The sequence below is a fragment of the Peromyscus leucopus genome, chromosome X, assembly GCF_004664715.2.
Source record: "Peromyscus leucopus breed LL Stock chromosome X, UCI_PerLeu_2.1, whole genome shotgun sequence".
Classification (NCBI taxonomy): domain Eukaryota; kingdom Metazoa; phylum Chordata; class Mammalia; order Rodentia; family Cricetidae; genus Peromyscus; species Peromyscus leucopus.
The window spans coordinates 5,175,944-5,200,267 of record NC_051083.1 but is presented as its reverse complement, the minus strand read 5'-3'; the positions used below and the strand labels follow the sequence as shown (position 1 = coordinate 5,200,267).

The following is a 24,324-nucleotide window of genomic DNA, read 5'->3' as shown; positions in this document are numbered from 1 at the left end:
CTGCCCCTCTGATCCTGGGGCTGTGCCTGTGACCTTCCCACCCCCAAGCATGGGCCTGGATCCTGATGGATTCTCAAGGGTGGGAGAACTTTAGGAGCAGGTGAAGCTGGGGCCAGGGAGCTGGGATGGACTTAGGAACAAGGTAAAGTGGTGTAGGTTTAATGGGAAGAATCCTTGGCCCAATTCTAAGCTAGTTTGATATGGAGGACAAGAGGGAAGTTGCTAGTCAAAAGGTAAGGAGTCTAGGAGGGGCCTGGGCCAAGGACAGGTGGGTAGGAGGCAAGCCAGTCTGAGGTGGAGCAAATGCATGGGGCAGGGAAAACTTTTGAGCCAAGGGCTAGGGGGATAGAATGGACCAAAGAAAGCAGAAAGGGTGGTAAGGCTGATATGGGAGAATTTGAAGTCAGGATTGGGAATGGACCGGAAAGGAGCTTCTATTAGGAAAAAAAGTTCGAAGAAACGCTGGAAAGAATGAAATGATGGAAGGCTACAAATCAGCCTGAGGGAATTCAGGGATAGTTGGGAGGAGGGTGATACTGGGAGATCAGCTGAGCCAGGAGGTACTGGAAGTGGGTCAGTCAGGCTACTGGGATGGGCCAAAGGCCTGGAATGGGGACTTTCCCAGGGCCTGTGGGGAGGAACCTGAACTGGAAGTGATGTTGGGATTCTTCCCTCAACTGCTGGGATTGAGACAAATATGTGTGTGTGTGCGGGGATGGGGGTGGGGTGGGGGGGTGGCCCAGTCTGGCAAGAGTTCTCAGGCAGATGAGACCTGGTTTTCCTTGGGATCTGGGGATGACTTACTGGGGCCAGTGCCCTCTGTGAGCAGCCAAGGCTGCTATAGAGGTCCCCTTACTTGAGCTGAGGGTGCGGGGGTCCCCCGGCAGCGGCGGTGATGGGTGGCGGCACATCCTGGCTGGGTTTCTGGGGCCAGCTGTGGTTTGGTGGGACGTCCAGCAGGACCTGGGCCGCTGGGCCGGGGCTGCTGCGTGGTGGGTGGCCCGGTGCGAGGTCCAGGACCTGCCTGGCTGGCCTGACGAGTGGGACCAGTGGGGCCTGGGGGTTTCTGCGGAGGACCCTGGCGCTGCTGCCCTCCAGGTGGGGCTCCTGAGCCCTTTGGTGGTGCTGGACCAGAGATAGATGCCTGACGGGTAGCCTGTGGGGCCCCCGCCTGACGCTGTGGAGATGGGGAGGCTGGTGGGCGGGTGGCTGGAGGTGCTCCAGGGCCTCCTGCCACTGGCCGGGACTGGCGGCCTTGACCCTGGGTCATTGGTGTGGCCTGAGAGGCGGATGGCTGAGGTGCGGCTGTGGGACTTGGTAGGCGCTGGGGCAGAGGGCTGCCAGCTGGGGGTCCAAGGCCAGAAAGATGCTGCTGGCCCTGTGGGGGTGGGCGCTGCTGCAGTGGAGGTCCCTGACGCTGAGGTCCTGGGCCTGGCTGTGGAGGGCCTCCTAGGAACAGAAAAAGAGAACAGCAAAGTGAGAGTGAGTGAGCTAGAGAGGTAAGAATGCTTGGGATGGTAGGAACCCAGGAGGCTTTCCCTCACTTACCCTGGGGTGGGGGTCGTTGCTGAGCAGGAGGTCCTGCAGGCTGCTGGGAGGTCTGGCGGCCCAAGGGCAGGGCTCCTGGGGATGGAGTCTGTGGCCGAGGAGTGGAACAGGAGAGATTAAAAATAGTTACCAGCCAGTGGGAGCAATAGCCAATCAAAATGACATAGATTCCCTGTGTGCTGGGTGTTGCTCCATTTGTGGCCAGCTGAGGGGATGCGGTGGGGCTGTGAGGCTCCTCACCCCATACATGGTCAGAAGACTCTTAAGGACAGCAAGGTAGTAGCAATTTTTCGAGGCCACATGTGCATAAAGGTGACACTACTCTTCTACCGATACTCTCCTTGATGGCACCAGCTTGATCAAGGGCTGGCCTCCTTCCCACTAGCTCAATGCCAAGGACCTGACCTGGCTGTGGGAGCCCCTGCCAGGGGAGGCATCCCGCTGCCGCTGCCGAGGCAGAGCCTGAGCCATCTTGTTGACCACGAGTTCCACGATGAGCTGCTTGTCTTCATCCTGGTGATCACCAATGAGCGGCATGGAGGAGCCCACCACCTGTGGGAGGAAAAAGGATCCAGTGCAGGGAGAGTCAGGAAGTGCATGTGAGGCCATAGTGTCAACACACTTTCACTTGGCAAAAAGCATGATGACTGGAAAGAGAGCTCTGTCTGGTTTCTAAAGGGCACTGATTGTTCACTGTAAGGAAAGCCTGTCTGTTCCAGGGCTCTGGACAGCTTTTGGGGTGGGATGTTAGAGCTGGCTCTGCAAGTCAGGGTCCATGGGGCAAATCTGGCCTGGTACATGTTTTTGTATCACTCATGAGCTAAGGTAGGTTCCATATCTTTTTCTTCTTTTTTATTGTTTATTTTTTTAAAGATTTATTTCTTTATTATGTATACAGTGTTCTGCCTACATATACACTTGCAGGTCAGAAGAGGGCGCCAGATCTCATTATGGATGGTTGTGAGCCACCATGTGGTTGCTGGGAATTGAACTCAGGACCTCTGGAAGAGCAGCCAGTGCTCTTAACCGCTGAGCCATCTCTCCAACCCCTTCTTCTTTTTTTTAAAGAAGGCAGAACCACAAGTACATGGGCAAACCTAAAATCCACAAGTCTAGCTCCAAAATCACAGACAGGATCCTGCCTCACCCTCCCAAGTTGCTAGGATTACAGGCATGTACCACAAGCCAGATCCTTTTATATTTTTTTCTTTTTGAGACTCTTACTGTGTAGTCCAGGCTACTCTCAAACTCTTCATCTCCTGCCTCAGCCTTCCAAGTGCTGGGATTATAGTTTCTCACTGTACCCAGCCTCATGCTTTTCAATGGATTGGGAATTTTTTTTCACATGTGCAAAAGATAGGAAATTTAAATTCAATGTATTTCAAAGTTTTGGACATAAATACATAAGTTGTATCCATAAGCACAACTGCACTAATTTTCCGTCTTGCTTGTGGCTGCTTTTGCAGAAGTGAGTCAGAGTAACAACTTCATAGCCCACAAAGCATAAATATATACTGCTGATCCTTTACAGAAAGGTGTTTGCTGGTTCCAGCTTTATAGCTTACTGGACACTTTTTCTTTAACAAAGTGCTTCCCTGTGGTTCCTAGTACACTTTAAAAGTTAACTAAGTACTTTGCCATTTATCAAGATATCTCTATTCACAGAGCACCTTCTATCTTAACAAGTATTACCATTCACCAAGGATGTTCAAGTTTTTAACATTGCCATTTGCTAGGGATGTCCCACCCAGTTTACACAGTATGTTACAGTTTACACCATCATTCACTGAGGACTTTGAGTTGCAAAATGTTTTATGGTTTAGATTGTTGTTTCCATGCACCCTTCTTCCCTCTGTGCCCCACCAATCCCTGGGTGTTCCCACCTCAATAATGTGGTCCCTTCCATCCTTGCCATGCAGCGCTTCCACTGCGCAGATGTCAAGTCCCCCAAATATCTCTGAGCATGTGTCTACCCACAACTTGTACCTGCAAAGACAAGGAGCAGGGCAGCTTGTCATTGCCAGGCTCAGATGATTCTATTACACCCTCCCTCCTCCCACTCCTCAATTACATCTCTCACCTGTCAGACATGGCAATCTGCTCAAGCATGGCTGAGCCTGTGTTGGTCTTCCAGTTCCCTGACACTGATGTCCTCCTAGTGGGGAAAGGGGAAGAAACTTAGTGGGGCCTGAGATGCACGGGGCAGGGTCCCTCTGAAGGCCCCTCTTCACTCACATGTAGGCTTTGTAGTTCTGCCCAATCTTCTGGACACGCACATCATATTTGGCATCAATGAAGGGCTCAGCAGTGGCATAAGTCTTAGTCAGTGCCACAACACTTGCAATGTCCTGGAAGTCATGTTGGTTGTCTACCTTGACCTGTGGGCATAGGTGTGAGGTTAAGGCAGTATGAGGAGTGGATGTATCTGGAAGGATTTGTAGACAAATATAAAGTGGATATGCCAAAGTACTCAAGCATGCATAATTATGGGTATCCTGTTTCATACATGTGCACACAAACATAAACTTGCTTGTGTACAACTCTGAATATGCTTAAAACAAAACCCACTTCTTTTTGCAGTGCTGGGGACCAAACACAGGGTCTTACACATGCTAAGCAAGCACTCTACCACTGTGCTACATCCTCAATCCAAATTATCCACTTTAAACAGGGAAGTTGAATGAAGTGTGGAATTAAATCTCAATAAAGCTGTAAAAAGAACTGTACATAGGTACATAGGCCATACACAGACACAAAAACTCAGTTGTACACATAATATACAAACACAGAAGCTGAGAGACACTCAAATCTACAAATTACAAATCTGCTTGCTACACACACACAGACAAAATCAGTTGGATGGAAAGCATACTGGACCCCAAGAGCTTGGAACATAAAAGATGATGTGTGTTCTTCACAGAGCCATGCTTATATATACACAGCCATACTCTTGGTATACTAGCACAGTAATGGGACATACAAAAATTGGATGATTGCATGAGAGAAATATGGGATGAAAAAAATCAGATGAATACAAAAATACAAAATCCAATTAGATGAAGACATCCCAGAAAGCATCACCAAACAGAATTATTGTTGTGCATTGAGTACACAGATGCATATTTAACTACACACAATGCCAGAGCATGCACTATATAAGCATGCATGTGTGCCCTGCTGGGACTCACCTTGCCCATCCCAGAGTGTGCATGGCCCATCTTCACAACCACAGGGTATGTTGTGCTAGTGAGCTGGTGAAGATGAAGGCAGAAGAGGCATGGTCAGAGCAGTAGTACTAACCTCCAAGAGTTAGTGACCCATAGATTGTGAGCCACATTGCTTGCCATTTTTCCCCCAGAAAAAGGTTGGTCAAAGACAAGCGGAACTGCAGTAAATAGTTTCACAGCAACTCTGAGCCCAGAATTGAATGCAGAGCCCTGCCTGCCAGTCACTTATTCCACTTTCTAAGCCTTAGGCTTTCCATATCTGCTTTCCCAGATATGCCTTAGATGAGGGTGAGGGAATTTTCCAGAAAAGAGAAAGTTTGTTTTTATAATGAATAGATATTTAAGTGATTATGTGTATGAAGATGTGGTAGGTAGCATACAACAATGTCTTCAGCCAAGCCTTGCACACACACACACCTTCAGAACTCAGATTACCCAGCCAAAGCCAGATGTGTCCATATCTATTGAGAAGTCCACATCTATTGAGAAAGACAACCACAGGCTTAAATCACATCAAGTTCTGGGACTTTGCAGAGATCCAGTCAGTCAGCTCATGAGGTCATTCTGCCTGCCGTGTGCTCTTAGTATGGGGCAGCCACCAGCCTCAGCAGCATGTACTCCACACTCTTAAGACCCACAATCAGCACCTTGGAGCATACACATGAGCTCCCTCCCCTTGCTCACACCTACATAACAGAAGGACACATAACAGAAAGAGCCACTCATTCAGTATAGAAGTATGCACAACTCTAGAGGCATACAATCAATGGACATTTGCAGTGCTCCCCTGCATGTCCACAATAAACAGAAGGATCAATAGCACATACAGAAGGTGTATGCACTTCTAGGCATTCCCATAACCAAATCCCTGTAACTCAGACCTTATCACATTCCTGGATCCATGGAAAGTATATCTAGAGGCACAACTTATTTTTCCATATCTACAACACAAACATACAGAAAATCAGACACACAGACACCACTCCTGGGTGTGGATACAAATTTAGGCAAGTATATATTAGGCAAAGATGTAAGTCTCCCTGTACCCTGGGCTAGGTAGAAGGGACCAGGTTGGAGGGCCTTAGCCCCATCACATCCCATGTGTAAATATAGAGCCCCTACCTCCTACTGAGAGGGTAGGGATCACATTCTTAGAGGGGCTACTTGGGCAGTGGCAGTTCCCAAAAGGCACAGGAAGCCCCATAGTCAAAAGGCACAGGAAGCCCCATAGTCTAAGAGTGACTGATTGACCTTCAGGTCTCTCCCTCCCTCTACAACCTCCTCCTTCCTCATTTCCCAAATGAGTGTCATCATGAATGGCATGGTTTTGTAAAGGGGGATGGTGGTAAGGGTGTCATCCAGGCAGCAGGGCCAAGGAAACAATGCCAGGATATGTGTTGTGTGTGACAAGGGAGAGACCTTCCACTCAGGCATTTACTCATTACACAGAGAAGCATGAGGCAGGCATAGTTATATCTGCAACCTTCAACTCTCAGAAGCAACACACTCAGCTATATGTCTGGCTCTCAGGAAGGGACATGGAGCACATTAAGGGACACATGCCACTCACAGAGGCATAGACACACCAGAGAGCTGTGCACACACAAGCATACCTACTTCCACCTGCTAAGCTTTCTGGATCCTTTTTATAAACCAGCTTTGCTTCCTTTGTTCCTGAGCTTGAGCAGAGTGCTGTGTGCGCATGTAAGTGTGTGTCCATCATATGTGCATACAGGGGGCTTGGGATTTCCTGGAGAGCTGTAGCCTGCTATCTTGGCCTTTCTTCTTCCTAAGGCCATGTGAGATCCCAGGTAGATACTGTCTCTCTGGTCCTCAGTTTCCTGATATGTATGAAGGGTATAATCAAGACCAAGCACTTAATACTTTCTGGGAATCATCAGGTATTTGCACATGCCAATGGATCCCTATGGGAACCTCACACCTATCCAGTTTCCCAGATAGTTACAGGTCAAACACCCCTCTGTGATGCCCACCCAACTCCATTTCAAACCTGCACAACAATCTGAATCCTCACATGTAAACAGTTGGCAAAACTGTGCTGACTGAGGTTTCTTAGTTAAAAAGCTGGCGTCAGAAGCAGGGTCATAAAGGAGGAGAAACTGGACTTCCCCGTCTTTACTTCTCCTCAGTCCCGTCACCTAGTTACTCAGCCCCCTGTCTCATCTACTCTCACTCCTCACTTTCACAATCAGATGGTTGAAAATTGTGGTTTCCTTCCCTTTCCCCCTTTCTTTGTGTCCCTACCTCCCCACCACAGTAATTTCTTCATTATCATTCCTGAACAGACAGTTTGACCCCTTTCTGTCTCTGTTTTCTCATTAAATAGTGAAAATATGAATTATAACTCACAGACTTGTTGGGAAGAATAAGTCAATCATTTCAGAGAAAAAATCTTAGTATACACATACAGTAAACCTGAATCTTCAAAGTGTTGGTTACTATTATTGTTATTATTGATTTAACACCTCTTCATTAACATTAAGGAACAAGGAGGACAATAGCAAATGAACAAAAATCCTGGGCTGGCAATATGGTCCAGCAGATAAAGGTGTTTGCTGCCTCCATGCATGACAATCTGAGTTTGAGCCCCAGAACCACAAGGAAGTAGAGGACTGGCTCCTGCAAGTTGTCCTCTGAACACTACAAGCATGCCATGGCAAGAGTACAGCTACACACACACACACACACACACACACACACACACACACACACTGAATAAATGTAAAAAAAACTTTTAAAAGTACTCTGTTGAGTGCTTGCAGTAGGTTTTTGTATGATGTGGTTATTGAACTAATCTAAGTAAAATTTAATTAGCTAACGTAAATTTACACGAAGATCTTAGCAATAGTATACAGTAAGTGCTCAATACGTAGCTGCTTTCATCACTATCGTCATTTTTGTGTGTGTGACAAGGTCTCACTATGTATGTTCCAGGCTGTCCCTGGAATTCACTATGTAAACCAGGCTACCCTCAAACTCTCAGGATCTGCTTGCTTGCTGGGATTACGGCCATTGTCATTATTATTGGTCTGTCCTTCTTATATTAATTGAGGGTGTTAACTATTCCACAGAACCCTTCCACAAGACCCCAGGGAATATCCTTGCATCATCAGGAAGCTGGTAGGCAGCAGTTGCCTCATCCCACCCCAGCCAGGGATGTGGTCTGGTTGGTGGGGAAGGAGCTGAGCAGGATGGGGTGGGGATGGGTTTTCTACTGACTCACTAGCTTCTTTCACCATCATCCACACCCTCACTCCCCCTCCCATGCTCACCACACCATTCCCTGCTTGCCAAGATTGTGCCCCGTCTGAGTTAAGATCTCAGGGTCAAGAAGCCCAGGTTTAAATTCCAGTTTTGTCCTGTGAACCAGCAAAGTTCTTCACTTCAGCTATTTGCCTGTTTGATTTTGTTTCTGTTTAAGACAGGGTCTCTTGTAGCACAGACTATCTTCAAACATCCTAAGTTCTAGGCTCACTGGGGTGTGCAACCACAACAAGCTTTTTGAGAAGGGTTACCACCTAAGCTCTGTCTGCACGCTACCTCAGTTCCTCTCCCAGTTCTGACACACTTAACTGTCATCTTGAATAAGTCACAGATACTCTCAGTGTATCAATTTCCCCACTGTGTATTTGTGCCTCTTCTCCCATCTCATGTCTCTCAACTGTTTTTCTAGTTTGTCTCCCCTCTGTCATCCCTTACCTTGTAACAAGCCCTTCTTGTTACATAGATAGAGTAAGGCGTGGGATTGAAGTCATTAAATTCAGCCATAGGAAGTTTGGGGTTTGTGGGGAAGTGGAGAGGCACAGGGCTCTAGGGGCTTGGGCTGCCTTTCCTCTGCCCTTCAAGGCCGCCAGGGAGGAATTCGAGTGACGTGGAGCTGGGGGAAGGGGTGCAGTGGGCTGGCTGGCAGTGGAGGGAGTATCTTTAGGCCAGTCCTCCGGCCCGCCCCTAGGCTTCGATTCCTGAAGTGGGTGGATGAGTAATGCATCCAGGAAGCCTGGAGGCTGTGATTTCCGCGCCAACTCCGCCCCTTGCATGGACATTTATTCTTCACCGCTCAGTCCCTGCCGCCATCGTCGCAGAGATCCGGCTTCTAGAGAGACACTAAAGGTGAGTGGGAGCTGGGTGTCCTGGCAGGACTGGAGCTTGCCTGGAGCCTTTGTTGGTGCAGCCACCAGGCCCATCCAGTTCCCTGCTGGACTAGCTGCTCAACTTGACTTGCAGGTATCAGGATCCCTATTTGGCCAAGGGGGGGATATAAGGGGAGGATGTCTGGAATGAGTGTCCCAAGCTGTACTCTCCAGACTCCCTCATGCCCCTGGTATTCATCCCCAAGTGCTCCAAACTCACAAGCCTTTAATACCTTAAAGACTTCCTAACTTGCCAACTCCCCTGAATTTGTTCATTGTCCCCCAAACCCCTACAGCTCCTTTAACTCCCCCTGTCCTCAAACTCTGCCATGTCTAGATCCTGGAACTTCAAATGTTCTTCTGCCTTCAAATTCCTCAGCACTCCCATTACATTAAGCTTCCAATTCCCCCAGACCCTTAACCCCCAAATTCCCTCCAGCTTTCTAAAACCCCAAACCTCCTGTAAAATCCTCAATATCCCTAAATTCCCCTGCCCATTATATCTTAATAGTCCTCAGCTCCCAACCTCCCCTTATACTTCTCCAGTTTCCTAAATTCCAAATTCCTCACTCCACAAATGTCAGACTTCTTCAACTCTGTTAAATTCTCAAACTTCTCAGCTCCTGATTCATCAACTGCCACAACTCTTCTAATTATCTATCTAATTATCTTCTAATTCACTGTCTCTTAAATCTCTGGAACTTAATAAAACTCGAAAATTTCCCAACTGTTTAAGCCCCTAAACTTCTCTGGGTTTCTCAACCCCCTTAAGATTTCTAGGCTTCTCTACCCTAAAGAGTTCCCTAATCTCCCTAGGGCCAATGGGTAAACAGATCAGTTGGGCTGGGGATCATCTAACACTTTGTCTCTCCCAGCAGATACCACTATGGCCCCCTTTGCATCTCTGCTCTCTGGCATCCTTTTGTTGCTATCACTGATAGCCTCCAGTAAGGCCTGTAGTTGTGCCCCACTCCACCCACAGACAGCCTTCTGCAACTCGGACCTAGGTGAGTCTGGTCCCCTTTCTGTCCCTCTTAGTCCAATAGGGTTCATGATGGATGGCAGTTATCTCTAGAATAGTTGTATTTACCCTATCGTAGATCTGCTTTGGCCATATTGACATCCTTAGGCCTAAGCCCATCTTTGTGTTGGCTCCTCCCTCCCAGGTAGGTGCTTCTCTGTAGTTATCCACATGGGTGGCTACCTCAAAAGTCATCTTACCCAGGTAGTGGTGGCACACACCTTTGACCTAGCACTCTGGAGGTAGAGGCAGGTGAATCTCTGTGAGTTCAAGGCTAGCCTTGTATACAGAGCTAGTTCCAGAACAGCCAAGGCTACACAAAGAAACTCTGTCTCAAAACACCAAAAACAAAAGTCATCTTACTGAGATGCCTGTCTACTTTGTTTAAATTTTAATCCCTGGCACATAGTACTTCTGATCCCTTGTTAAATAATACTGTTAATGGCACTTCTTAGGGCACAGAAAGGCAGACTTTATTCAGGACCATGCAATCAGACTTTGCAGTCAGAGAGAGGGAGATTGGGCTTATTAACTGTCAGCATAGCATGGGCATATGGAACTCTATGGCCAAGGAACAGTTCAGGGGTTGGTGAATGGGAAATCACTGAGAAATATAGGCAAGAAGTAAGAGGATTTGGGCTAAGCCCATTTAAAAAAATTATTTATTTTTATTTATGTAGATGTGTGTATGTGCACACACACCATGTGTGGTGTGTGAGTGCCTGTGAAGTCCAGAAGGCATCAGATCCCCTGGAGCTGAACTTACAAGTGGTTGTAAGCCACCTTATGTGGATGCTGGGAACCAAACTCGGGTCCTTTAGAAGAGCAGCAAGTGCTCTTAACCATTAAGATATCTCTCCAGCCCACAAGCTCACTATTTTTGAGACCACGTCTCACTATGTAACCCAGTCTGGCCTTGAACCCTTGATCCTCCTCACTCATCCTTCCAAGTGCTGAGATTACAGGCCTGTGCCACCATACCCAGTTCAGCACTCTTGCTGAAAACTGGCTAGTGTAATCACATGGTGGCCAGTGGAAGATGAGGAGCCCCATTACATATTGAGGAGAATCAGATGAGGGTGGGTGTTTTCACTAAACTGATTTAGTAGACTTTGCTACACTGGATTTCTCTTTTTTTTCTTTCTTTCTTTCTTTTCTTTTCTTTTCTTTTTTTTTTTTTTTTTTGAGAACAGGGTATCTCTGTGTAACATCCTTGGCTGGCCTCAAACTCACAAAGATCCGCCTGCCTCTGCCTCCTGAGTGCTGGGATTAAAGGTGTGCACCACCACCACCACCACCACCACCACCACCACCACCACCACCACCACCACCACCACCGCCTGGTATCTACAACAGGATTTTTTAAAAGAAACTCCACTTATAAGCTTGGAAGAAGGTTAATGAGCCTGAGTAAATTGTGGTCAAGCAAAGACTATTTGTCAACCCCCTCCCTACTCTAATTCTCCATCATACTTAATAGCCTCTAACAATGCATATACCTTTTTCTCGGTACTGGGGATTGAACCTAGGACCTCTCATATGCTAGGCAAGCACTACATAACTGAGGTACAAACCCAACTCTTTTTGTGAATTCTTATTTTAAAACATGGTCTCAATAAATTGTCTAGACTGGTCTTGAACTCATACTGTAGTGATCCTCCTTCATCAGCTGACAGAGCTGAGGTTACAGGTCTGTGCCACCATGCCTGGCTACTTAATTTTAGTCATCTCCTCCTGGCTTGAATGTGAGCTCCACAAGGAAACAGATTCCTGTGTGTTCCTAACACCCTGAACAGTGGCTGGCATACATCAGGCATTAATATTTGTTGAGTAAGCCAACAGATGGATATGAAAGGGGCTTAAAACAGTGCCTGGAAGAATAGACAATGTATAGATGAATCAACAGATGTGGAAGCCACTAAGTGTGCTGTTTCTATTAGAATTATGCTGTATGTATGCTTTGTTGTTATGGGTTTGTGCTGCCCACCTGACTCCTTATTTTCCCCTTCCTTTCTTCCTAGTCATAAGGGCTAAATTCATGGGGTCCCCAGAAATCAACATGACCACTTTATACCAGCGTTATGAGATCAAGACGACTAAGGTATTTCCCCTCCTCCGCTCCCTCCCTCCATAGCCATACCTAACCTCTTCCTCCCCGTCAAAAAAAAAAAAAACAAAAAACAAAAAACAAACAAACAAAAAAAAAAACCAAGCGTTTGGTCGATGTGGTCGTTTTCTGTGATCTTGTGATTTAGATATATGACATCAGGTTGAGAGAGTGGAGTGGGAGGATTATATCAGTAAAAGACACACTTTTTGTCACTCATGGGCAGATGCTCAAAGGATTCGATACTTTGGGGAATGCTGCAAATTTCCGGTTCGCCTACACCCCGGCCCTGGAGAGCCTCTGCGGATACGTCCACAAATCCCAGAACCTGAGCGAGGAGTTTCTCATCACGGGTGAGGCCCCGCCCCTTCACCTTGGGCCACACCTCTTCATCCCCAGATGCTTCCTGGCATCTGGGAGGAGCTAGGTTCTAAAGGGAAAGGGCCTGGTTGAAATGGGGTGGGGGTGGGGCGGCGGTTTGTAACCTAATGGTAATCAGGTGACCCCTCCGGCAGCACCCAGCCAATCAAAAGCCTGTTGGTTTCTCCGTACCCGTATAGGACGCCTAAGGAACGGGAATTTGCACATCAGTGCCTGCAGCTTCTTGGTTCCCTGGCGTAGCCTGAAACCTGCTCAGCAAAAGGCCTTCTCGAAGACCTATAGTGCTGGCTGTGGGGTTTGCACAGTAAGTTCCTGGATCCAGTTCTCCTCCTGGAGATAATTCTTGGAATGGTTTCTTTTACCCTCTGGCTATTCTTTGTGATTATAACCGCTTCCCAAACCCAAGCACTGTCTTTGATTCCTCTTGCCATTGTTTCAAAACTGGAACCGATCTTTTGGCAATTCTGGTTGTTCTGTTATCTTAGGACTGCATGTTCCCTAACCTTCTCTGTCTCTCTAACTTTTCCTTTGTGACTATTCTGGAATGCCGTCTGTTTCTGACCTCCTCGGATTGGGTTTGGCTTCCCAGGCATGTTCTGCAAGAATTCAAAGTGCTATTCTCCAAATCCAAAGGGACATGTCGACCTGGCTATTTCAAAACTCTTCCCTGATGGCACCAAATATCCTCTGTCCCCAGTCACTGAGAGCCCTGCTGCCTATTCTTATGTTTAATCTCCCTGTATGCAAACTGTTCCCCACTATTGTCAATTCTCTGCCCTGTGGGACAGGTCCTCAGGAGGCCTGCCTGAGTGACTTCAAGTGATAGTTCCCTACCCACCATTACAGAACACTGGCCTTCTGTTCCCCAAATGGGAGAAGCTGTTCTTGGGTCTAAACACAGGTGGGGCAATGCCAAGTCTTCCCAGCAGCTCTGTGTTACCAGAGGGAGAGCGGAACACTCTACATAGGGGAGGGAACAGGGGTAGAAGAAGCCCTCAGAGATGGACCTTTCTCCCTTCTTCCAGGTGTTTCCCTGTTCAACCATCCCTTGCAAACTGGAGAGTGACACTCAATGTTTGTGGACAGATCAGATCTTCAGGGGCTCTGAGAAGGACTACCAGAGCCGTAACTTTGCCTGCCTGCCCCAGAATCCAGGGTTATGTACCTGGCAATCTCTGGGGGCCTAGATGACTCAAAGTCTACCCCCAGTGGAAGCTGAAGCCTGCACACTGTTCACCTTTCCTCCATCTTTCTTTCTCTTAAATGGTGAAATAAAGAACTATCACACAGCAGCACTGTTTCTGTGTAGTGTCTAGGAACAAACTCAAGACACTGATAACCTGGTGGAAGCATCCAGGGACCAATGAAAAAGAAAAGATTTGAAATGTTGAGTTTGGAGGCTGGAAATGTAGCTTAGTGGTAGAGCAACTGCTTAGCATGTACAAAGCTCCAGGTTCAATTCAATCTCTAGTAAAAAACGGAAAGGCCAGCCTGGTCTACAGATAGAATTCCAGGACAACCAGAACTACACTGAGAAACCCTGTCTCCAAAAAAAAAAAAAAAAAAGAAAGAAAAAAAAGGTGTTTTTGTTTGTTTGTTTGTTTTGAGACAGTATATCTTTGGAGCCTTTCTTGGAACTCACTCTGTAGCCCAGGCTGGCCTCGAACTCACAAAGATCCACCTGCTTCTGCCTCCTGAGTGCTGGGATTAAAGGCGTGCACCACCACCGCCTGAGGTGTTGGGTTTTTATACTTTGCTAAAAAAATGATATATCGGTAATAATCTCAACATTGGCGTTAGCACTGGGAACCTGCAAAATCAGTAATGATCATTTACTTTGCATTATCAACTCCAATGTATTGAATATTTTCTCTACTCAATATTTTGAGACATCTTAGTACAGTGATTATTACTATTTTTGTTTCCTTTTTATCTTTCTGTATGTGTCAGTGTGTACCAGTAAAGGCTTGTATATTCCTTGACAGCCTTGAGTGTCTGACCTTAGCCTTACTTTATCTGAGACACTGCATACACCAGGCTAGCTTTCCTGGGATTCTCCTTTCTCTGCCTCCCAGTTTACATACAGATCAAGTTACCACTGCCCAGTTTTATGTGGGTTTTGGAGATTCAATCCCAGGTCCTCATACTTGCATGACAAGTGCTTTATCCACTAAGACATCTCTCTAGCTCCTATTTACCCCTCTTTTTGAGACAGGCTGGCCTCATACTTGCTGCAATCCTCTTACCACATCATGCCTACTATAGAAATTTCTAACTCCTACTTGCCCAAGCTTCTCTAGTTAATAAATTATGCACAGTTGAAAATTCCCTTATTCACAAATGTCACCCTATTGACAAATTCATTGAAAACTACCGTATCAAATGGTAAACGTCTGTCCTTGCCTCAGGACATCTTATAATGAAGATGTCCCATCCAAGCTGTTATAATTCCTAAATCTGAGTTAAGTGAAAGGAAGTGGACCTAGAGACATTGCCACCTAGCCAGGGACTCTGAAAAATGGGATACACCTGGCCTTATACCCAGAAGTGCAATGAAGAAAAGGAATGATGCTGAAATCTCTAACTCTGATCTACTCTCTTCTTGTTTCTTTTATTCCGACCAACTCTGCAGGAAACACTGTACACAGGTGTGGAATTAGGGTTTAATGTATTTATTTTCTTTTTTCTTGTGTGGTACTAGGCAAGGAGCAAACACTATAAAATTAGGTTCTATCCCCTAGGCCCACGTAGGGTTTAAAACTAGGAACACCCAGGTCTCTGGACTGACTCTCGAATTTCTTGATCATCTTTCTCTGTAAAATTTGAATGGGAAACATGACAAACATCTCTCTAGGACTTCCAATTCCCACAGATGGGTCCAGGTCTGTCCAATCCCTTCCAGCCCCAAGGTCCTGGCCTATACTACAAAGATTCTGACTCTGGAACCAGAATTTCAGATTGAGACACTCAAGAAAACACTGAAGTACTGGGTTGACATGAATTTGCTTGAACAACAACAACAAAAACAAACATACATACAAACAAACAACTCCAATGTACCTTCTTTGGTGAACAAAAGGACCCTCAAATTCCCTCCCATCAGACTACCCACTGCTCCTATAAACAAGAACAGCTATGCATATGCATATGATGCCCTGCCTGCAACCCTAGCACTTGGAAGGCTTAGTCAGGAAGATCATAAGTTTAAAGCCAGCCTGGCTTACAGTTTTTACATCGCTAGGAGGTTCCACCAGGTCTAAGTGTGTGTGTGTGTGTGTGTGTGTGTGTGTGTGTGTGTGTGTGTGTGTGTATCAGGATGGGCAGAATTAAAAAAATTATTTTTATTTTGTGTGCATTGGTGTTTTGCCTGTATATATGTCTGTGTGAGGGTGTCAGATCTTGGAGATACAGACAGTTGTGAGCTGCCATATGGGTGTTGGGAATTGAACCTGGGTCTTCTGGAAGACTAGTCAGTGCTCTTAACCATTGAGACATCTCTCCAGCCCCCAGAATTTTTTAAAAAAACATTTATTTATTTATTATGTATAGTGTTCTGTCTGCACATATCCCTGCAGGCCAGAAGAGGGCACCAGATCTCATTACCGATGGTTGTGAGCCACCATGTGGTTGCTGGGAATCGAACTCAGGACCTTTAGAAGAGCAGACAGTGCTCTTAACCTCTGAGTCACCTCTCCAGCCTGCCCCCAGAATTTTTTAAAAGACAATATCTCCTATATTGCTCAGACTAGCCTGGAACTTGTTATGTAGCTTAAGCTGACTTTGAACTCATGATCCTCGTGCCTCACCCTCCTTAACTCTGGGGATACAAACAGGTATCACTATACCCAGCCTAGAACAGGCAGATTTTGAGCACATGGTATTCACTTGAGTAGAGAATGCCTGCTGTAGCAACAATGTCTGCATAAAGACTGTGCTGATGGGTATAACTGCAAGGGAGATGTTGAGGTCTTGTTTTGACCTTGGTAACTTTGTTGACATTGCTTCAGATGCCAGAAAGATTTTGGCAGCTTCTGTCCAGTCATCAAACTCTAGTACCAGCTCCCTGAACATCAGTGAGATTCCCTGACTTCAGGGTCTGTTCTCTAGAGTTCTCAACATTTTGGCCCTTGGAAGAAAGCAGAAGGTGGCAGGGGAAGGATGAAACTTAGTATCAAGAGCCATTCTTCCACCAACCCGTCCACCATGCAGATAGGACCTGTACCCACTGTGTAGGAGAAAATGCAGGCAGCCTACCTGGCACACTGCTCTTCTAAGTAAGAAGCATAGCACATCAAAACAGAATATTCCCAGAAGTCAGAACACTGAATTCTGAAGTAGCATGAGAAGCCAGTAGCTGGCCTGTGGACATGTCTGCACTCTTCATGTCTCCTTTTATGTGCTTCTTCATAGTCAATAGGCTTCCACTATACATGTGGCTGCTCATCTACAATAAAGCAGATGCTGTTCCCTGAAACTGTCTCCCAAGTGGTTCATCTCTGCACCCTTTACTGACCCCTGGGTATTGCAGTCTTGTTGGGGGATGCCTTGGTAACAATTGCAACAGCACCAGCATAGCATGGGCAGGGCTGACAAGTACCTCAGGGTATATAGAGTTCAGAACATCATACAAGGCCATTTTCCCCAAGACCTGGCACAAGCTCTTGGCAGTATTTATAGTTCTGGGAGTCCCCATTACCCACCACTTTTTTCTAGAAAAAAACATTGGACACCCTCAAAAGTTAGCATGTCCATTTGTGACCCTTTTTGAGAAAGATTCTATCATAGCTGAGATTAAGTGCATGGAATGGTTACAGCCCTGTGAATTACATAGCATGAGATCCAGCCCAGTTCATGACCTGGGGAATGGTTTTTCCCTCTCCTGAGCCTCAGTCCTTCTCCTTAAAAAATGGACATATCAGGCCTTACCCAGACCCTTTAAAGTAGTAAGGCTTGGAAGATGATTATGAAGTATATTTGCCCTGTGGGGAGAGATTGAGTGAAGTCTGCTGTGGAATAATCCTTTTGTACACTGTAAATATGTATTGCTCTCATTGCTAATAAAAAGCTGATTGGCCGATATCTGGGCAGGAAGAGACTGGACAAGACAGCCTGAGACAGACAGAATGCTGGGTAGAGGAAGGGCAGAGTCAGAAGAGTTGCCAGCCAGACACAGAGGGAGCAGGATAAGGGTAAAGGTATCGCCATGTGGCAGAGAGTAAATAAGGAATATGGGTTAATTTAAAACGTAAGACTTAGCTGAGCATTTATAAGTAATCTTAAGTCTCCATGTTGGTTATTTGGGGTTAGGACAGTAAAACTCCACTTAAAGAAGTCCTGAGTGAATGCGTGCTGTTGACATGGGCATTACTTGTCAAGGACTCCAGTGTCAGCCTCATAGGAGAGGCAAAGCCATCCCTGAGTAATGCTCAGAAGGTGGCAAAGCCTTTCTCAGGAGTCCAAATGCAAATGCTGACAGTGTGTGCAGAAAATGTCCACTGTAGTTCTCCCCACCCATGTTTAGGACCTGAAGACTGCTCCTATCAAGATTAGTAAACTTGCCTTCTTGATCCAACTGTATACTTTAAACCCTATCTCCTTGTTCAACTGTATGCAATACCCCACCTCCCTATTCAACTATATATAATAAACATGCTGAGCCAGGGAATGGGGAAAGAGGGCTGTGGTTTCTCCATCAAACAGCCTGGACCATCCAACCACAGTTTTTCTGTGTATGTGTGTCTGTGTTTCTGTGTATCTGTCTTTTCTTTATTCCCTAACAGTCCCAGTCAGGTCAAGTCCCTGAGGCCTGCAAGAGTGCGGCCATTGCCCTTTGGATGCATTTTTTTTTCCTTTTTCAGTTTTTAATTTTATGTGTACGAGTAGTTTTGCCTACATGTATGTCTGTGCCCAAGGAGTCTAAAAGAGGGCATCAGTTCACCTGGGACTGGAGTTTTGGCTGTTTGTGAACCACCTTGTGGATGCTGGGAATTGAATTCAGGTCCTCTGTCAGAATAGCCATTGCCAGCAGGCACATAGGCCTGAGTTAGAGCCCCAGCCTGAGCCCTGTAGAAAAAGATATCATGGAACTTTTATAATAATAACTAAATGTGCAATATTAATAACTGTGGCCTAATTTCTATGCAGGCATGAACCCTGAAGTCGGGTCATCTACATTCCAATTTTGCTCCTTCCATATGTTCTTGGGAAAATCAAATTACTAGCCTGTGCTTCAGTTCCTGCATCTACAAAATAGGCATAAAAACATGCCTAATTCATAAGGATAATGGATGTATGAAATGAAATAACATGCTCAGTGCTTAAAACAGTGCTAGGAATGTAGTGCTTACAAGTAGTAATCACAGTAAATAGGATTTAATGTGCAACTTTAGTAGTGATAATTATCAGTAATGATTATTACAATACAAACATTTTGTTTGATATAAGAAATAATAAACAAAATTGGAAATGATGTATTAGTAGCAATAATTTAGTGCATTTTGGAGACAAAACTAAATTTAATTAATAATTTTGACAATCTCCCTCCAGATTGTAACAAATATTTAATAGGCTCATTTGTAGTATTCTTATTATTGTGATGCTTATATGGTACTTTCTAGTGTGCAAATCTCTCCTCTGATAAGTATCAATATTCTCAAAGACTTTTAGAAAAAATCAACCTCCCAAATGAGGTACTGTTACTCACTGCAATCCTCATCATGGACAAATACCTACTTGTATAAAACTCTACTCTTGCCAAGGCTACAGAAGCTAAATTTCCAAGCCCTTGTAAATTTTTCTGTTGATTAGTCCTTTCTCCTCATGGAGACAATCCTCTCTGTCACAAATACCTCACTAAGAAATAATCTTTTATTCCTATTTCATAGTCATTTCCTCATTGGTCAAAATATGGACAAATATCTCTATTTACAAATACCCAGCAGCAATCTACTCTCTGCTGATGGACCCCAGCCACAAATATCTTTCTTCATAATTACCCACCTGTTGGCACCTCCCTTGTTGACAAATATCTCTATTCATGACTATCTGCCTATGAGACAATCTTTGTTGGCAAATTTTCCCATTCACCAATTGTGACCTACTAGCATATCTCCCCATTTCAGTTAGGAATGATAAACCTCTCCATTCATATCTTTCCCTAGTCCTCTCAATAAGCTTCCAATCTGGTCATTCACAAATACCACCACTGATACTTATCCCATTAGTAATCCTGATAAAAGTCCTTCCATTCATAAAAACCCATCTATCCATACATACTTCCTATTGATTGACCCCCCCCCCGACACATTTATGATCTTAGGTATGTTCAGATGGAAAACACCCCTGCTAGAATATCTCCCAACGTATACACCATATGGTGAACTATCTCTCCCCCACGACCCAGTGACAGATGAGGAAGTGAATCTGTGTGTTTATGCTTTACTGGGAATTTAACCTAGGGCCTGAGACATGCTTGGCAAGTGCTCTACATTGAGTTACATCACAAGCCCAGGGAAGTTGATTTATGTAATGTGGTGATATATTGTGTATCAAATAAAGCTTGCCTGAAGATCAGAGGACAGAAAAAGCCACTAGATTAAACATAGAGGCCAAGCAGTGGTGGCACACACCTTTAATCCTAGCACTCGGGAGGCAGAGATCCCTCTGGATCTCTGTGAGTTCAAAGCCACACTGGACTTCATGAGATTGATTCAGTTTAGGAGAGAAACAGAGCTAGATAGTGGTGGCACACACCTTTAATCCCAGTACTTGGGAGTCACATGCCTTTAATCCCAGCACTAAGAAGGAAGTGATATGGCTGGGCGGAGAAAGTTATATAAGGCATGAGGAGACAGGAACTAAAGATTTTTGGCTGAAACTCTTTTAGCTGAAGCCTTTTCAGCTAGAGGCCTCCCAGCTAGAGAGCTTTTTCAGCTGAGGACTCAGAGGCTTTCAAACAGAGAATTCATGGAGTTGGCGAGGTGAGACATGGCAGTGACTTGTTCCATTGTCACTCTGTTCTCTCAGCATTTACTACAATATCAGGCTCTGGGTTTTTTATTAAAAGACCTTTAGAAATTTGAGCAAAAATGTAAGTCACAGTCTTTCCACTTTTTATAATAGTGAAACTCCACAAAAGAAAAGGATTACAGCACAAATTCTCTCTGGATAGGAGAATGAAAAGAGAGTGTCTATGTAGCCAAGACTGACCTCCTATTCTTTTTCTTTTATTTTTTTATTTATTGTACATTCTACTACAGTTTCCCCTCCCTCCTCTCCTCTCATTCCTCCCCCTGCCCTTTCCCCTCCCCCACCCACAGCATTTATCCCTTTCCCCATCCACTGCTCCATCTCCATTCAGAAAGGGCCATGGCCTCCAATTCTTAATCCTTCTTTTGTCTCCAGAGTGCTGGGCTTATAGGTATGTACAGTCACATCCAATTCAAGTCTGAGACAGTTATTTGTTTTGTTTTGTCTTATTGAGGTAAGGTCTCCAGCAGCCCAGGCTTGCCTGGAACTCCTGATCCTCTTGCCTCCACCTCCCAAGTGCTGTCATTAAAGGTATACGCCACCATACCAAGATTTTGTTTTGTTCAAAGATGATTGGGGGCTCAGGGGGTTAGGGAGATGGCTCAGTGGTTAAGAGCATTTGCTGTACAGTCCTGAAGACTGGAATTCAGATCGCAGCACCCAAGTAACAAGCCAGGCATGATCCTGCACACACCTGTAAGCCCAGCACCAATGGAGCAGAGACCGGAGGATTGTTGGGACTTGCTGACTGTCAGCGTAGCTGAAAATAAGGATTTCCAGGTTTTCTTCCAGGAATAAGGTGGAGAATAGAGGAGGGTAGTCAATGCCCTTCTCTGGTCTCCATGTGCACCCTCTAAAGTGTTCATATATCACATATACAAACACACAGGAACACATACTTGCAGTAAAAATAAAAACTTAAGAAAAAAAAAGACTTGTATTCAGTTGAGGTGACACATGCCTGTATTTCTAACAGTTAAGAGATTGAGGCAGGGGGTTGGAAAAATGGTTCAATGGTTAAGGGCATATACTGTTCTTCCAGAGAACCTGGGTTTGATTACCAGCACCCACATCAGGTGGCTCACAACTACCTCTAATTCAGTTCCAGGAAGATCTGATTCCTCTGGCCTCTGCAGGCACCTGCACTAATGTACATATATCCACTCACAGACATGAACACACACACAATTAAAAATCACAAAAATGAAATTTAAAAAAGAGACTGAAGCAGGAACATTTGGAGTGTTTCAGGTGAGCCTGGACTATGTAGTAAGACAGTCTCAACAAATAATAGGGATGTAGCCCAATGGTAGATAGCTTGCCTAGCATGAACAAGCCCCTAAATTTGATACCCAGTACCACAAATAAAAAGAAAGAAAAGGATAAATAAAGAAAGAAAGAAAAACGAAAAATGGAAAGAAAAAGGAAGAAAAGCAGTAGGAAAAAAAAGGAAGATTGGCTGACAATCATTAAGATGTGGTTAAATCTCCATCCAGATCTTTTCTACAAACCAGCTCCTGGTTCTAGTGGAAGCAGCAATGCCTAGGCTTACACCTCCCAGATGTGGACAATTTATCTTCCATTGAGCTTGTATATCCTGCTGAGTTCTTTGTGGAGCTCTCCAGCAACTTCTGATGTAGGTGGAACCCCTTCTCAAGTGTCTACTGGCCCACTACCTCAATATAGGAGCCCCTCTCTGACATCAGATGCTCTCAAACCTGCTTCCCAAACACTCAGCCCCAGGACCCTGCCATGAATCCTGCCTTCCTTAGGAATTATTTCTCATTGCTGGTCTGTCCTCACTCTGGAGACTCTCTCTGTACCAGATCAGATCAAAAAGTCTCTATTTCAACTCCCATCACCAACACAGGTTACTGTGCTTCTAATTTTAGCAAATTCTGTCTCTAACCCATAGTGGCTAGAATTTTGGAGACTTAGGTATCATGTTCATTCTAGCCAAGGCATACCAAGCCATACTTATTGACCCTTGGGGCATGGCTTTTCCCAACAGGTCCCTGTGGCTGAGAAGTAGCATTCCATAAGGTTCAGAGCTGAGTCCATGGAAAGGGTTCAGGAGTAGCATGAAAGGCCTTCTTGAATACTGACAAGAAAGGATAACATTGGTCCCTGAGTGGCATGCTTGCAGCCATTCATTTCCCCTGGGTGCTACCGCTTGTCCATTGTTCTTTCTGCTCCCTGCCCTCCTTTGCTCTTCCTTGTTTCCTCCTCCTTGTCTCTGCTCCCTACCCCTGTTCCCTAGTCTCAGTCATCTCCTTGTTCACAGTCCCAACTCTCATTCCCCTGCTGTGACCCTCTATCTCCCACACTCTGCTACTTACTCCATATGTTCTTTTCTTGGTCTCTGCTCCCTATCCCTGTTCCCAACCCCTGGCCATCTGCTCCTTGTTCATAGTTCTTATTCTCAGCCCCAGTTCCTGTCATGGTACTATTCACCAGACCTTGCTGTTGCTCCCTATCTGGGATTCCCTTTTATCATTTCTGTGTGTTTTTGCTGTTCCTGGGCTCCTTGGTTTGGCCTGAGTCCCTACTCCCTTAAACCACCACCTTTGCAATCTGCTTTTCCAAAAGGCAGCCTTACAATGTCTATGGAGTATTATGTGCTTCTCTGAACACTGGAAAGAAAATGAAGACAAGATTTTGGCTGCCTTCCTTGGAGTGTCTGCCTCTGAATCTTGTGTAATGGTTTCTTGCACTAGACCTTGAGATAAAACAGGATCAAAATACACTGTCAAGACTGACAGCAGGTCATGTGGGTAAGGGTACTAAAAGGCCTAAAAACTAGTATTTCTTAGTGTGGTTTTATATTTATTAGTTAATAGTTCAAGATTTCTGCATTGATATTCATGGGTAAAATTGTGTATATTTTAATTTTTGTGCTATCAATGTTATAAATGCTTTAGGAAAATGTGCAAGTTTCTTTTTACTTTTTATTATTTGGAATAATTATAAATTACATGTAAAAAGATAAAATAAAATCAGCATGAATAGCAAAAAAATAATCGTTTTTATAAGATTTTTGAGAGACTATGTGGCTCAGGCTGATCTTGAACTTGTTATATAACCAATATGTGTTTTGCATTCCTGATCCTCCTGCTTCCACAAGTGTTAGCATTACAGGTGTTTACCATCACACCTGACTAACATTACCTTTTTTTGCACTCTATTAAGTAACCAAAAATTTATAATAATCCAAAAAAGCTGCCTTTTCATGAATTATAGTAAATTGAATGAAAATTGTAAGATAACAATTGTTTTGGACTGAGATCCTGCACTAGGGTCCAACAGGTAAGAGGGAAAAATCAAAATGGAATCACTCATTCTAAAGTTTCTTATGACAAAACCAAAATGAAGGTACTATCTAATCTTCCAATAAATCAGGAGAAAGTTCCAAGCAGGCCAGTTTCAGTTGGTCTCTTTTTATCTTTACAAAAAAGTAAACATGGAGCTGGAGATGTAGCTCAGGTTGGAGATGAATGAAAAAAAGGAATTAAAAAGGACATGACTGCTCCTGGGTGTGGTGGAGGAGCAAGTTTATTATAGATATGTGGGAGAGCATAGGTAGAGACAGAGACATCTGGGAGAGTCCAGAGTGGACATGACCAGGCTGAGCTGGGCCATGTGGGGAGAGGGAGAGGAGAATAGAGACAGGAGAGAGGAACCAGGTGCAGCTACTAGAAGGCCAAATGTACAAAATGAGAGGGTAACCAAAATGTCTGGATTGTATAGGGAGAAGCCTCTGGGGGAAGGGCAGCCGAGCCCCTGGGTTGGAGAGTTTAGGGTAGAGGGTGAGGAATGCCAGGCACATTTTATAACATGTAGGGACTGAGGAATGCTGGGAAA

General features: G+C 45.1%; 2 protein-coding genes across 3 annotated transcripts in view; one reads left to right on the top strand and one right to left on the bottom strand.

Moving 5' to 3' along the window:
- Syn1 (synapsin I) overlaps positions 1-24,324 on the bottom strand; it is a 48,954-nt gene that overhangs the window by 1,206 nt on the left and 23,424 nt on the right. The window contains 8 exon segments of the mRNA XM_028884905.2: positions 857-927; positions 929-1,449; positions 1,549-1,636; positions 1,954-2,100; positions 3,432-3,534; positions 3,629-3,703; positions 3,784-3,926; positions 4,737-4,799. Of these exon segments, the coding sequence (XP_028740738.1) occupies positions 857-927; positions 929-1,449; positions 1,549-1,636; positions 1,954-2,100; positions 3,432-3,534; positions 3,629-3,703; positions 3,784-3,926; positions 4,737-4,799 (1,211 nt within the window).
- Positions 8,231-13,727, top strand: Timp1 (TIMP metallopeptidase inhibitor 1). Of its 2 annotated transcripts, none has more exons than XM_028884949.2 (6): positions 8,231-8,906; positions 9,802-9,933; positions 11,969-12,048; positions 12,281-12,407; positions 12,615-12,739; positions 13,461-13,727. In XM_028884949.2, the coding sequence occupies exons 2-6, from the start codon at positions 9,813-9,815 to the stop codon at positions 13,620-13,622; spliced, it is 615 nt and encodes a 204-aa protein (XP_028740782.1). In that variant the 5' UTR covers positions 8,231-8,906; positions 9,802-9,812; the 3' UTR covers positions 13,623-13,727. The 2 variants fall into 2 exon arrangements, with proteins under 2 accessions (XP_028740782.1, XP_028740774.1); XM_028884941.2 differs by having other exon boundaries at positions 8,253-8,906; positions 9,805-9,933.

Excerpts from the sequence above, each read along its gene's own strand:
- Timp1 (XM_028884949.2), top strand. The coding sequence starts at position 9,813 with ATGGCCCCCTTTGCATCTCTGCTCTCTGGCATCCTTTTGTTGCTATCA. Across the intron at positions 12,049-12,280 it reads ATGAGATCAAGACGACTAAG|ATGCTCAAAGGATTCGATAC; the intron begins GTATTTCCCCTC and ends ACTCATGGGCAG. Across the intron at positions 12,740-13,460 it reads CTGGCTGTGGGGTTTGCACA|GTGTTTCCCTGTTCAACCAT; the intron begins GTAAGTTCCTGG and ends CCCTTCTTCCAG.